Genomic DNA, 14,031 nt, shown 5'->3' with positions numbered 1-14,031 from the left:
CTGGAATTTTGCAAGGGAAGGATGACCATTTGTTAGAGTGTGATAGATGGACTTTTTTTTTTTTTTTTTTAGCGAGGCAATTAGGGTTAAGTGACTTGCCCAGGGTCACACAGCTAGTAACTGTCAAGTGTCTGAGGCTGGATTTGAACTCAGGTCCTCCTGACTCCAAGGCTGGTGCTCTATACCCTGTGCCACCTAGCTGCTTCGATAGATGGACTTTTTGGCTAAGACTTTCACCTCTTTTCCAGTCATGACAGCTTGCAGCTAGCAAAAGCCCTTTTCTGGGTTTGCAGCTTATGTTATAGATACATGAGCCCGATATAAGTTTGATCTCAGGCTAAAAAGGGCCCAGCAGACAGCATCCCTTTTCCCTACATCAAATAAATACTAAATAAAAATATTCAACATCACTGAAACATAGCAATGTGCATTGCCAGGCAAATCTCATAGAAAATTTTGTTTCAGTCTTATGAATGCTATCACCTCTCTGTTGACTAGTTCTTGGTTGACATGACTGCTGATTATTCGAGGATCAAAGTATACAAAAAATGTCACTGTGTGTACATACGCACACTCTTAAGTGAATAATTGCCGTATACTGGCACATACCCACATTTTGTTTTTATTTTATTTTATTTTTGTGGGGCAATGAAGGTTAAGTGACCTGCCAGGGTCACATAGTTAATTATAGCTTTTAGACTGGCTATAGACAGATATTTAATTGCTATTTTAAACATGAGATCTTTGTCTAATGACCAGTGAGTTAATATTTTACTGGAGAACCTGAACTGTACCAATACTGATGTTCTTTTATTTATTTATTTCTTTTGGGCAGGGCAATGAGAGTTAAGTGACTTGTCCAGGGTCACACAGCTAGTAGGTGTCAAGTGTCTGAGGCCAGATTTGAACTCAGGTCCTTCTGAATTCAGGGCCAGTGTTTTATCCACTGTACCACCTAGCTGCCCCTATACTGACGTTCTTAATGAACTGAAAGCATAAGACAGAAGATGCATCTAAATGGAAGAAGGGTTTGCCAATCTTCCCTGGACAAGCTCATAAAAAAGTTGGTCAGATGGGTTTCCTGTGATAACCAAAGACAATCAGAATCATTTCCTAGGACCCTGCTTCTCCTGGACTTGCTGTACTCATGTTGAGAGCATAAGCAAACATACCCTCAGAAAGATAAGTGCATCTTGTACAAAGATGGAGTATGCCAAGAAGAAAGTTCAAATGGAAGACGAATCTTTCTTGGATAGCAAGGTCTTCCAGATGCATGACAAGGTATGTTAGGATTTTGGCTGTACCAGCATACTCTGAACAATATTTACTGAAGTGAATATTAACCTATCAGTTTCCACAGGATCAAACCAAATGGTGGAGAAGTGCCTAAACTATGACATGCAACTTAAAGGGCAATCCATTATTGAGTTACTTCATCAGCATATCTTGCATAGGTGCCTCAGACAGACAATGAACTGGGCCCAGACTTGACCAAGAAGTGAACAAGTTGGGTTGTATCTGAGAAATCATACAATGTTTTCAATAATCCTAAAACATAAAAGTTCAACTTTTTAATACCAGTATTATCTTAGTGATGCTATATGGTTGTCAATCATAGGACACCACAAAGAATCCAAATCGCTGATAACTCAAAAGGCAGTGGAACAACATGTAGGCAATCTTAAGTAGACTTCAACATCTCCTTTTTTTCTTTCTTAACATTTATGTGGTGCTTTAAAGTTTGCAAAGCACTTTATATCTATATCTATATATCATAAAATTTAATTTTCAAAACAACTTTGTATTGCATTATTATCCCCATTTTGCAGATAAGGAAACAGACTCAAAAGTAAAGTGACTTACCCAGTGTCACAGAATTCAACCATGAAAAATATGATTAGAAAAGAAATTGGGCTAGCCGTGAATTGAGAATGACAGCCAACTGATGTACTGATACCAACAAAATATTAAAAGACCTATAGGAAGGTTTCCAGTATGATCTTCTATGGAAAATTTCACAGAATTTCAGAGTTGGATAGGATCTCAGACTCTAGAATAACCCACACATGAAAACAAGTAAAAACCTACTTCAAGAATATTTACACATGAATGAAATTGAAGCAGTAAAATACAACTTTCCAGGATGATAGAAACATTCACACCAAAAGGTAAAAATGAAATGTCTCTCAAAATCAATAGAATGTATAATATGCTGTGGCACATTAGCCATGTCTTTGTCCCCACTCCATGCATAGGGATGAATGACAGGTAAGTTAAGTAGAAAATATAGTAACTAATAACTTACTTTAGTAATACTGAGAGTAGCCATAAATAAAACAGGTATAGACTCTCTGTTAGGAGATAAAAGTCAATCTTCTGATTACTACGAACACTAAAGAAAAAAATTAAGTTATTAGCTTTAATTTTTAAAAAATTGACAGCATTTTAACCACCTAAAAGTGAAAGACATATTAGGTAACTAAATGTTTTTAGTCTTATAAAAATAAATTCAATCACTTTGTTTAAAAAGATTACAAAATTGAATTTATTGAGTTTCACACAAGATGCACTTATAAAATTGGTACTGAATGTCATTTTAACAGAAGAAATGAATATTATCCCAAAATCCCTATAGAAACTGCAAAGTAACTGAAAAATTAAAAAATATATGACATCACATTTATTCAATAATTCAAACTGAATTTTAAAGTATCATTCTCTGCGTGAACACAAAATGTATTCAAAACAAATACTGTTTTTTGATTAGGGTCATGGTTTTCAAATCCCACCAGTTATGTCCCCAAAATGATTTGCATTCACCTTATCTAGGATTCTTGCTGTTTCTGTTAATGGAGAGGATGGAGGAAAGGATAATGCTGAAGTGGTACCTTCTCAGAAAAATCAGTCAAGATTCTCTTTTCATTTTAATTACAAATTCCTTTCAGTTTCACAAAAGTATGTTCACATAATCTTTTCTTTTCTACGAACAAGTCTTTCAATTTCTTTAATAAGTACACATTATTTAGAATTAACTTTCACATTTCAAATGCACAAATGTAAGGCTTAACGCTGGCTTTTCTTCCATTCAGTAAGAGACTAGTCTTTAACCAAAAATATATGTTATGCATTTAATAAACCTGAACTATCCACATGGTGTCTGAAATACAAAATTAAAATGAAATAATTTAGTTAACATTAATGAAAGCTTTTTGATAGTTCTGAAAACCTGAAAGGTTGTACCCTTTTCATAAAAATGCATGAAGCATCCTCTGGATAAAACAGGATGGGAACTAACTTGTCTCATGATGCAGCCGGTAATCGCATAATTATGCCAAAATGGAATCTTGCTCTCAAGCTCTACTCGCAGGACCTTTTTGGCTCTTCTTCTCATACCACAAAAATGAACATGTAAAGACTGCATCATATTTTCAAAGCCCAAGCACTTCATGACAATGTTGTTCAAACCATCTTGGGACGTTTTTGTTTTAAAACTGTCATTTAAAAAAACCTATCAATAAATAGGACATTTCTGAATTTTATACAACTCTATAGACATTTATCCCCCCTCCCCCAGCCAACCCAACATTAAATGCTTTCCCACCATAATGATTCATGTAGCACTTAGATAATAAAGTGAAACCAGGTATTGTACCTTAAAGTTAACACTGCCCTGCTTTTGTAGTATAAAAAGTGCCATTTATTTTGTAACAAAATTTCTATTTGTCCCACTGCAACAACTCACACCTTCTCATGGTTTTCTTTACAGTAGAGTAAACTGAATGATAAAAACTGATTTGCCCAGTTATATAGACCCTTCTCTAATTTGTTTGTTTTATAAACTGTCACTAATTTAGGTTTTAGATAAAATGCTACTATGCATCACATCTCATTTAAGATAGTCTTTTATTCTGATTAGTTCAGATACATCTTCAAGGATTATTCTGAGTGGTGATAACATTTATTGTGGCTTTTTATTTTATCAAAGTTCATTTCTCTTTAATGCTTTGGCAGATGAAGTAAAAGTTTCAAAACTGCTTATGAAACAGGACATTGGGAAGGTAGCTTCATGTTAAGGATTTCACAGCTTTCCAGGTATATTTTTCTAATGAAGAAGCCGTGAGGCAACATTTTATGTTCTGGAAGCACAGTCTGACAAAGCCAAAGGGATTCTGCTTTTGTTTCAGTCTATTGAAAAAAAATAAACTGTCACTCTGCCAAGCAGGGAGAGGTTTTCATAATCCATCACATTTTCCACATAGCAAGTTAGAGATCTCTGTTGTTACTTGATCTGATCAGCAACCAAACCAAGCTGTCTGTAGAAAGATGCTAACATGTTTGCCATGAATAATTTAAGTTTTTAAATAAATATTTAGGTGCCATGTCTGGCATTTGTCCATTCTGGTAGCACAGCATTTGCTGCCCCAAAGCTCAGTATCCTAAGCACACAAAGTCAGAGAATTTAGTCAATTCTGTTTCCACAAATTGTAAACCTGTCAATTTCCAGCAAATCTTTCTTTGATGATCTGTGTTTTAACTCAGAATTTTCTTGAGTAATGTCTTTCTCATCACCATCTGGCGTTGTCAGAAACTGATCCGAACTGCTGGTAACAAGTGATGGTGCTGTGTTTTCCTTTTGATGTACAGGTTGGCTAATGATGGAAGCTGATAACGTCTCTTCTGTGGAAAGCCCTATTGAAAAAGCAGAAACAAATTTAATTAAAAAGAAAACACTTGTTCAGTTTATTATTCAATTAGCATACTGTACTGATGAAATCTATCATTGAAACTTGATTTAGACTAAGCAAATGATAATACAATGTCTTAAGGTGATTTAAATAGAAGTTTTCAAAATGAAATCATTTCCACATTCATTCCAGTAGTGTCACAGTAGGTAAACCTTGGAGTGAGGAAGACCTGGGCTCAAATTCTGCCTCTGACACATATTATTACAATGTACACCATGGGTAAGTCACTTAAGCTCAATGTTCCACGTAATTCTATTGGAGTATAAGTTACAAACATATTGCTGAGTTACAAAAGTGGAATTAGTTTCCACACTGAGAGTTTCCAATGACCATGAAATCACAGGTGTGGAACAACAATAACAACAAAAATCCACCAGTAAACTTAATGTGTTTATTGTGCACAAAGAACTCTGTGTTCACTCATCACGATTATATAAAATCTAACCTCTAACCTCCTGATCTCAGTACTGGGGAAAAACCCCATAACTTCTCTAATAATGTTCTAAAATGAATTCACTTTCATTAGTTGTGAAAATAAACACTCCCTCCTAAATACAGGGCTTTGAAGAAACAGGGAATGGGATTAAACAGAACATGCTCGCTCTTCTTTCTAATCTCTTTAACTTTCCTTTCCATTTGTATCTAAATTTGTGAGAAATGTGTTTGCTATAGGTAAGAACAGGCAGAAAGAAATAGAAACAAATGTGAAGGAAGGTGAGGTAAAAGTGCATTAGGATTAAAAGAGATTTTGCATATGAAGACACTTTCCACAAACAGGTATACCTAGAAATATTTAAGACTTTGTGAATAAGATCCCATTACTAGAGATTTTAAAATTTGATGATTTATGGTTGAATGATTTTTTTATGATTTATGAATGAATGATGATTTATTGACATACAGTATAACATAGTGTGATAGAGAAGTCAAGAACTAGGGTCAAGACCCACTTCAGACATATATTAGCTGTTTGATCATGGACAAGCCATCTAACCTCTTGGTGCCTTCAAGAGACTAGGACTCTAACAGGGCAGTTGTCACACTGTCCTGGTAGAGAGAACTTCCTTACTGGCTATTCATATCCAGAAGAAATGACAAGTACGGGGTCCTCACTTCTAACTTAAAGTGTTCAAATGACTAGCAATTTCTCATTACTTACATAAAGCATACATCCTCTTTTCGAGATGCCACCTTGAGTTCTACTCATTCCCATTCTTTAAAATCTGTCTCCTTTTTTCTCTCCTTTCCTATAGTGTCTAAGGATGGTGAAATGCCCCTGATCGAATTACCCATTGTCTTCTCTGGGTCCTAGGTCCCTCATATCTTCACATTGCCTCCTCACTGCTGGCTCCTCCCTCTTGATCTCCTGCTACCCCTTCTTTTGCCCCCACTGTCTACCTTAAACTAGCAGCTGATTTTCTCTTCCTCATTCACTGCTAAGCTTCTGTAACAACAGTTTATACTCAATGCCTTCCCTTCCTCCTCACTCGCTTACTCTCCTACTTCCTGCATTCTAGTTTTCATTAAACCCAACAGATGGACCCTGTTCTCCAAGGTCAACAATGACCCAGTTAAGTGTCAGACCCAAGGTTCCCATTGACCTGTCTGTAGCACCTGGGAGTGTGGACCACTCCCTCCTCCAGGTTCTCTCCTTCCTTGGCTTCCGGGATCTTGTTCTTTCCCTAGTCCCTTTTTTTTTTTGTTGTTGTTTGTTTGTTTGGTGAGGCAATCGGGGTTAAGTGACTTGCCCAGGGTCACACAGCTAGTAAGTGTTAAGTGTCTGAGGCCGGATTTGAACTCAGGTCCTCCTGACTCCAGGGCCGGTGCTCTATCCACTGCGCCACCTAGCTGCCCCCTTTACCTAGTCTCTCAATTGGCTGGTGCTTAGTCTCTTTTACTGATTTCCTTTTACATTTCCTCTAACATAGTAGAAGGGCAGGCATCTCCCATCCCTCAACCCTTTGTTGTTTTAAAGCCTCTTATACTTTTTCCTTGAAAGTTCCTATCATGATTATCACCTCTTCTATTGATGTCTCCTAGGTTTCTCTAGTAGCACTGACCTGCCCCCGGAGCTCTGGTACCCCCAGACTGATCATACTTCCAAATGCCGATTGAATGTGTCCATCTCAACATGCCCCAGGTCTATCTAACACTGTCTTCCCTTTAAATCCAGTTCCTTCATTTGACATCTCTACTTTGTTGCTGTCACTACTATCATAATTATGCTTCACTAGGCTCACAACTTTAGTGCCATCTTTTTCTCTTCCTGGTCCCTTATCCCTGACTTCTATTCTTTTGTAAAGTTCTGTCAATTAGAAATCTGAAAAATCTAGTATCAGTACTCTTCTTTCTGCTCACTGACACCAACCTAATCAGGCCCTCATTTACCTCTCGCAGTGGGTTACTGCAAGAGTCTTTTCCCTCTTCTCCACATCTCTGATGCTTTTCTCTCTCCAACAAATCACAATGCTGTCAAAGTTGTCTTCCTAATGGACAAGTGTAGTCATATCATTCCACTGTCCAAAAATCATTAGTGGCTCATCATTGCTTACTGAATAAAACACAAACTCCTTAATTTGGCATTTAATGGGTTGATCACCCATCTAACATGCATTATTGTTATTTGTGGACCGATTTAACTTCTCTTCTACTGCATTAAAGCACTGTCATGTTTCAACTTTGAAACCACAGTACCTTGCACAAAGACACAATTCCTGCTAAATAGGCTACCACAATAAATTCTGTTCATATCATGTTCTTATATTTTCTACTAATGAGGTAAGCAATATAATTAGCATTCAGTACATTTTACAGATGAGAGAAAATGGGGCTGAGATCTAGTAAATGACTTGGCCATGGTCTCATGGCTAGTTAGTGATGAAGCCAAGACTTAATTAAGCCAAGGTCTTTAGACTGCATACTATCATACTGCCAGAGTGATTTCTTTTTTTAACCCTATATAGGTTTAAGAAAATGGACATATTTTTAAAAAAATGCTTTGTACTTTTAAGCATGGAGCTGAGGCAACTGTTAAGGAACTGAATGAATTAAAATCTATTTTTTGATTAACATTTTGTGGTTGCTCCAGGAAGAAAGAGATTAGAATATGGAATTTGGTTAAAATAATATAAAAAGGGGGCAGCTAGGTGGCGAAGTGGATAGAGCACCAGCCCTGGAGTCAGGAGTACCTGAGTTCAAATCCGGCCTCAGACACTTTACACTTACTAGCTGTGTGACCCTGGGCAAGTCACTTAACCCCAATTGCCTCACTTAAAAATATATATATATATATATATAAAGCATGAGAAGGTGGTATCTTGGCAAATATTTATACAATAAAACAACATATCTTATAAAGTATTCTATCATCTAGAAGGCTTTGTAAATGATCACTTTTTCACATCTATAGTGAAATTGTAACTAGTGTTCATTTATGGTGAACCTCAGGCACTACAATACCTTAGTTTTTCTGAATCAAATAAAATCCAGTTTTAGTTTATATATTTTATGATACTTTAATTCCCTTAAAGTTGGTATTACATGGCTATATTCCTCATTAACAGATACTTGATTAATTGCAACATCTCATTTCCCTAAAAATGTCATAAAATATCACCATATCCTGATTGCAATCTAAAAGTAATACTTATACTTCAGAATCAAACTTTTGCTTGCTTCTTTTACAGTGTACGAGCCAAAAATGTATATGTATATACACATGAATATCCCAAGTCTCACGTATATATCTGTGTAACAAACATTCTGATATAGGATTTTTATGATACATTCATTTAAATTTGGTAGTAAGTGTCAACATTTCAACAAGAATAGTTTAGAATTCTATTAAGAGTTATTTTAAGGGGCAGCTAGGTGGCGCAGTGTACCTGAGTTCAAATCTGACCTCAGACACTTAACACTTACTAGCTGTGTGACCCTGGGCAATTCACTTAACCCCGATTGCCTCACTAAAAAAAAAAAAAAGAGTTATTTTAAAGAAACAACTTGTATAATTTAAAGATATATAAAAATATCTCAGGAAATTATGGGAAATCACAATAAGAGTATGTGATACTCATCATTAAAAGCAAGTAAGAGTGCTCGCTTTGGCAGCACATATACTAAAATTGGAACGATACAGAGAAGATTAGCATGGCCCTTGCGCAAGAATGACGCAAATTTGTGAAGCATTCCATATTTAAAAAAAAAAAAAGCAAATAAGAGGGGCAGCTAGGTGGCACAATGGATAAAGCATTGGCCCTGGATTCAGGAGTGCCTGAGTTCAAATCCGGTCTCAGACACTTGACACTAGCTGTGTGACCCTGGGCAAGTCACTTAATCCCCATTGCCCCGCAAAACAAAACAAAAAAACCAAAAAAAACCCCAAAACCAAACAAAAAAGCAAATAAGAACAAATTATTTTAATGAAATTTTTTTTCAAAATAACTAAACAATTATCTTCACATAGAAGACTATCACATCAATAGATCCAACCAATATAGACTTTCCCTAATACATTAGTTAGTTTTGCTGAACTGGTTTTTTCCCATTTTTTTATTCTTTGTTATATGTGATGGCTCTCTGGGAGGGGAGGTACTTGAGAAATGCAGGTGATATAAAAACAAAAGATGTCAATAATATTTTTAAAGGAAAAACACCTGGGAGGTTAAATATATGACAAACTCTGTGAGTCAACAGTGAAGTACAAAGGCCAAAAAATGCTACTGCAAACTTGGGTTTCTGTAAGTGAGGCCTAGTTTCCAGGAACAGGGAAGTGACAAGCTTCTTCACAACTCTTCTGGAGAACTGTCTCCAGTTCTGGGCTCCAGAATTGAAGGAGGGCATTTATAAACTGGAAATTGTTCAGAGGAAAGAGCAATAAGGAAGGCCCTGGAGTTTGTATCCCATGATACTGGTTGAAGGAAGTAGGTATATTTAGCCTGGAGAAGAGGAAATCCAGTGGGGAGACATGATACATGTTTTCAAATACCCGAAAGATAGTTATGTGGGGAGAGAGAGACTTGTACTGTTTGGGCCATAGGTACAACTAAAGTGAATGGGTATAATTGGCAAAGAGATCAATTTAGGTTAGATGTCAAGAGAAATTTCTGACAATTAGAGCTGTCAAATGAGAAGTGGGCTGCTTCAAGTGATTGTGGGTTCTCTCTCCATGAAGCAACCCCCTTTACACAGAGGCTAGATAACCATAGGTTGGGTAGGTCTTTGTGTGTATTCCTTTTGGATATGAATTGGACTAGATGGCTGCTGAAGTTACTTCCAAATCTCAGATTCTGTGAAATGACTTGCCCAGAGCCAGCGTGGCCTGGATAAAATTCCTAAGTATATCTGAACCTCAATTTTCTCATCTCTACTCTAATGTTTATCTCATAGAATTAGTTGTGAGGATTAAATAAAATAATGAGAATGAATGTGATTTGAAACCATACAGAATTATACAAATGACTTACCAAAGGTCAGATAGTAGTCATCTGCTACCTTGTCAATATTGTGCATATGAACCTGTCCTCTAAGTCAATCCTGTGCTTGGCGGACATTGTAATGTTTGTCAGCTCAGGCAATTGCTAAGCTCTTTTGGTCAGCTCTTTATGATAACTTTTCTATCTTGCAAACTCTCAAAAGTGGGGATAGTTGATATTTTACTTTTGTCTATTTTTAACATTGTTTAATAGTTGGTTTGGAGCCTCATTAATCTCACTTCTTCCCACCTTTTTGTTGTTAGTGCTGTTCAGTTGTTTTGAGTCACGTCCAACTCTCTGTGACTCCACTTGGGGTTTTCTAGGCAGAGATACTGGAGGGGTTTGCCATTTCCTTCTCCAGATCATTTTAGAGATGAGGAAACTGAGGCCAACAGGGGTAAGTGACTTTCCCAAGGTCACACAGATAGTGTCTGAGGACAAATTTGAACTCAGGAAGATGCATTTTCCTGACTTCAGGTGCAGCACTCCATCTACTCTGCCATACAGCTGTCCCTTCTTTATAACTTCTACTTTGTTGGTTACTTTGATATGTGAGGTAATCGAAAGTTAACAACTGATATAACTTACTTCTTAACTCTAAAATTGTTTTGCATATTCATGAGCTTCATGGGTCACTGATGGTCAAAAAATTTGTCACCAGTGGTCAATCTTCAAGAGAAAGAAATTTCTCTTATGTTCTAATTTTACACAAATGGACATATTATATGATTTATTTTGCTACCATTTGTATAACATCATAGGAAACAAACCAAAGCTTTCTAAGGCACACAGAAAAAGGCAGTTTTATGAAGATAAGCGAATTCAAGTAATAAAATGAGGCAGGCAAAGTGAAGATGCACCATTCCTCTCATTGATATTATGGATATGTTTCATGCAATGTGATTTCCAATTAAATTCTCAACTAACATCAAACCAATCAATATTTACTTGATATTTTGTGCAAGGTATGATGTTTTTAAATTTGAAACCTCCTTTACAAATTATTTGAATTCCTCGTGTATGTGCCCCATGGTATAGGTTACTGTGGAGTAGTGATAATAATTTAAACCAATAAAAGCAAATATAACTAAGAGCAGAGCAAATCCATCACAAATGGAACTGGAGTTTATAATTGAATATTTTATGTATAACTAAAGCAAAATTACTAATTGTAAAGGGCCTGATGATTCTATTGCAACCTAATTTATATTACAAAGGAAAATTGGAGACATAGCAAAAAAAAAAATCAAACATACCTTGGGAGGATTTGTATTTGTTTTGTGATTGACTAGATGTTTTGCCTGGGGTGCTGGTTGGAGGAGAATTAAACAGCTTTTCTTCCATTTTGGCTTCTCTGACATACTGGCATGACTTTCCCAATAGCACGATACTATTAAGGATTTTGAGTGATATCAACCTAAAACCAGAAATAAATTCTTTTAATTTCTTAAAAATTCATAATGTACTTATAATAGAAAGCTACAGTATATGCCAATTCATGATATCCATGAAACTCCACAGATAATCTCAACATGTCATGTTTGTACAATGACATAATTTTTCTTAAGAGGTTAAGAAAAGCAGGGGAGAAAATACCTAAAGGAATTAGGCATCAATGAAACAGCTAGTTTGAGATATTACTCACTGTACAATGTGCACAAATCACTAGGCATAAATAGAAAAATGTTGAAAATTCCCATTAAAGTGGTGATTAGAGGAACACACTACTGATATGGTTATCCGAAGATCGTTTGTGTGTGTGTATAAATACTCCTTTATTTATTTAAAGTTTTGAGTTTCAAATTTTATCCCTCCTTCCCTCCCTCCCCTCCCCACTGCCTGAGGCAGTAAGCAATCAGATATAGATTATGCATGTGCAATTATGTAAAACATTGCCATATTAATAATTTTGTATAAGAAAACGAATAAAAGAAAAGAAATGAAAGAAAGTGAAAAATAGCTTGCTTCAGTCTGTGTTCAATCAATATCAGTTCTTTCTTTGGAGGTGGACAGTATGCTTCATCATTAATCCTTTGGGATTATCTTGGATCACTGCATTGCTGAGAATAGCTAAGTCATTCACAGTTCTTCATCAAACAATATTGCTGTCACTGTACACAATGTTCTCTTGGTTCTGATCACTTCACTATACATCAGTTCATACAAGTCTTTCCAGGCCTTTCTGAAATCTCCCTGCTTGTCATTTCTTATAACACAATAATATTCCATCACCATCATATATATACCACAGCTTGTTTAGCCATTCCCCATTTGATGGGCATTCCTTTGATTTCCAATTCTTAGCCACTACAAAAAGAGCTGCTATAAATATTTTTGTACAAATGGGTCTTTTACTCTTTTTTGCGATGTTTTTTGGGATATAAACCTAGCAATGGTATTGATGAATCAAAGGGTATATGCACAGTTCGATAGCCCTTTGGGCATAATTCCAAATTGCTCCCCAGAATGGCTGGATCTTTTCACAACTCCAACATCCACCATTTTCTTTTTTTGTTATATTTACCTCTGAAAGATGTGAAGTGGTACCTAAGAGTTGTTTTAATTTGCATTTCTCTGATCAATAGTGATCTGGAGCATTTTTTCATACGATTATAGATAGCTTTGATTTCTTTGTCTGAAAATTGTTCAGATCTTTTGACCATTTATCAATTGGGAAATAACTTGTACTTTCATAAATTTGACACAGTTATCTATATATTTGAGAAATGGGGCCTTTATCAGAGATACATGTTTCAAGAATTATTTCCCAGGTTTTTTTGCTTCCATTATAATCTTGGTTACATTACTTTTGTTTGTACAAAACCTTTTTTTGACCTTATTTTGGTACATGATGTGAGATGTTGGTCTATACCTAGTTTCTGCCATACTGTTTTACAACTTTCCCAGCAGTTTTTGTCATATAATAAGTTCTTGTTTCAAAAGCTTGGATCTTTGAATTTATCATATACTAGATCACTATAATAATTTACTATAGTGTAATTTGTACCTATTTTATCCCACTGATATACCTATTTTCTTAGCCAATAAGAGATTATTATGATAATTACCACTTTATAAAACTAAAAGTTGATGTGCTCTAGATATAGTCAATTAAAAAATTCACAAAAAAAGAGAAATGAGTCCATAATACAAAAGGATACATATAATCTAATATTAAATAATATTATGACAGTAAACTTATGTGTAAATATGTTTTGTTTAAATTCATATTAAAATTAGTTTAGCTTCCAAAAGAAAACTTCAGTTAAGGGTAGTGGGGTTGCTAGATGACATAGGAAAGCTGATCTGTAACTTAAAATTTCTTGTGAATAATAATAAAAAACTAACCCAATTAGACAGTAGAGTTGACAGTAATTGGCCACAAACACAATATAGCTAAAAATATCTTACTACCCAGGAAAAGGGTGATGCATAGTGTAAATCAAACAGTATGAGATTATACTATAAAATACTGTATCCCTTCTTTTCTGTTCCTTCACTTTAAAAAACAACAAAAAATAAACCAGACAACTTTTTCCCCTCTTCTTCCAAAATTTATTTCATTTCAAAGAAAGTAATTCATGTAAGTTCTAAACAATGTCTGAAAGGTTTCTTGAGTCTTCTTTTTTTGTTTCTTTGATTAAAATGAAACAAAAAACCTTTTAATAACATTTCAAGCTGATTGCTAGCTAAAAAGCAGGCCTGTAACCTCCAAAGTATATAATTTTCACTAACACTGGACTAATGTATGTATTATTCCCTATTCCCCTAGTGGACCTTGATTTCCCAAGTGTATGGATGTTAAAAGTGTT

The 14,031-nt window shown here is 35.5% G+C and overlaps 1 protein-coding gene and 1 non-coding gene across 2 annotated transcripts in view; one reads left to right on the top strand and one right to left on the bottom strand.

Annotated features, from left to right (window-relative positions):
• Positions 1–2,554: 2,554 nt before the first annotated feature.
• Positions 2,555–14,031, bottom strand: part of TAPT1 (transmembrane anterior posterior transformation 1) — a 95,897-nt gene continuing 84,420 nt past the window's right edge. The window contains exons 14-15 of the mRNA XM_043971592.1: positions 11,476–11,636; positions 2,555–4,689 (exon numbers count right to left, since the gene is read on the bottom strand). Coding sequence (XP_043827527.1) covers positions 4,460–4,689; positions 11,476–11,636 — 391 coding nt within the window. The 3' untranslated portion in view covers positions 2,555–4,459. The remainder of the gene's footprint in view (positions 4,690–11,475; positions 11,637–14,031) is intronic.
• LOC122733064 lies at positions 8,840–8,944 on the top strand. Its single transcript, XR_006353672.1, has one exon. It is a non-coding gene; the product is annotated as a U6 spliceosomal RNA (small nuclear RNA).

Source organism: Dromiciops gliroides, chromosome 6 (assembly GCF_019393635.1).
Source record: "Dromiciops gliroides isolate mDroGli1 chromosome 6, mDroGli1.pri, whole genome shotgun sequence".
Taxonomy (NCBI): domain Eukaryota; kingdom Metazoa; phylum Chordata; class Mammalia; order Microbiotheria; family Microbiotheriidae; genus Dromiciops; species Dromiciops gliroides.
This window is presented reverse-complemented; position numbering and strand designations above follow the sequence as displayed.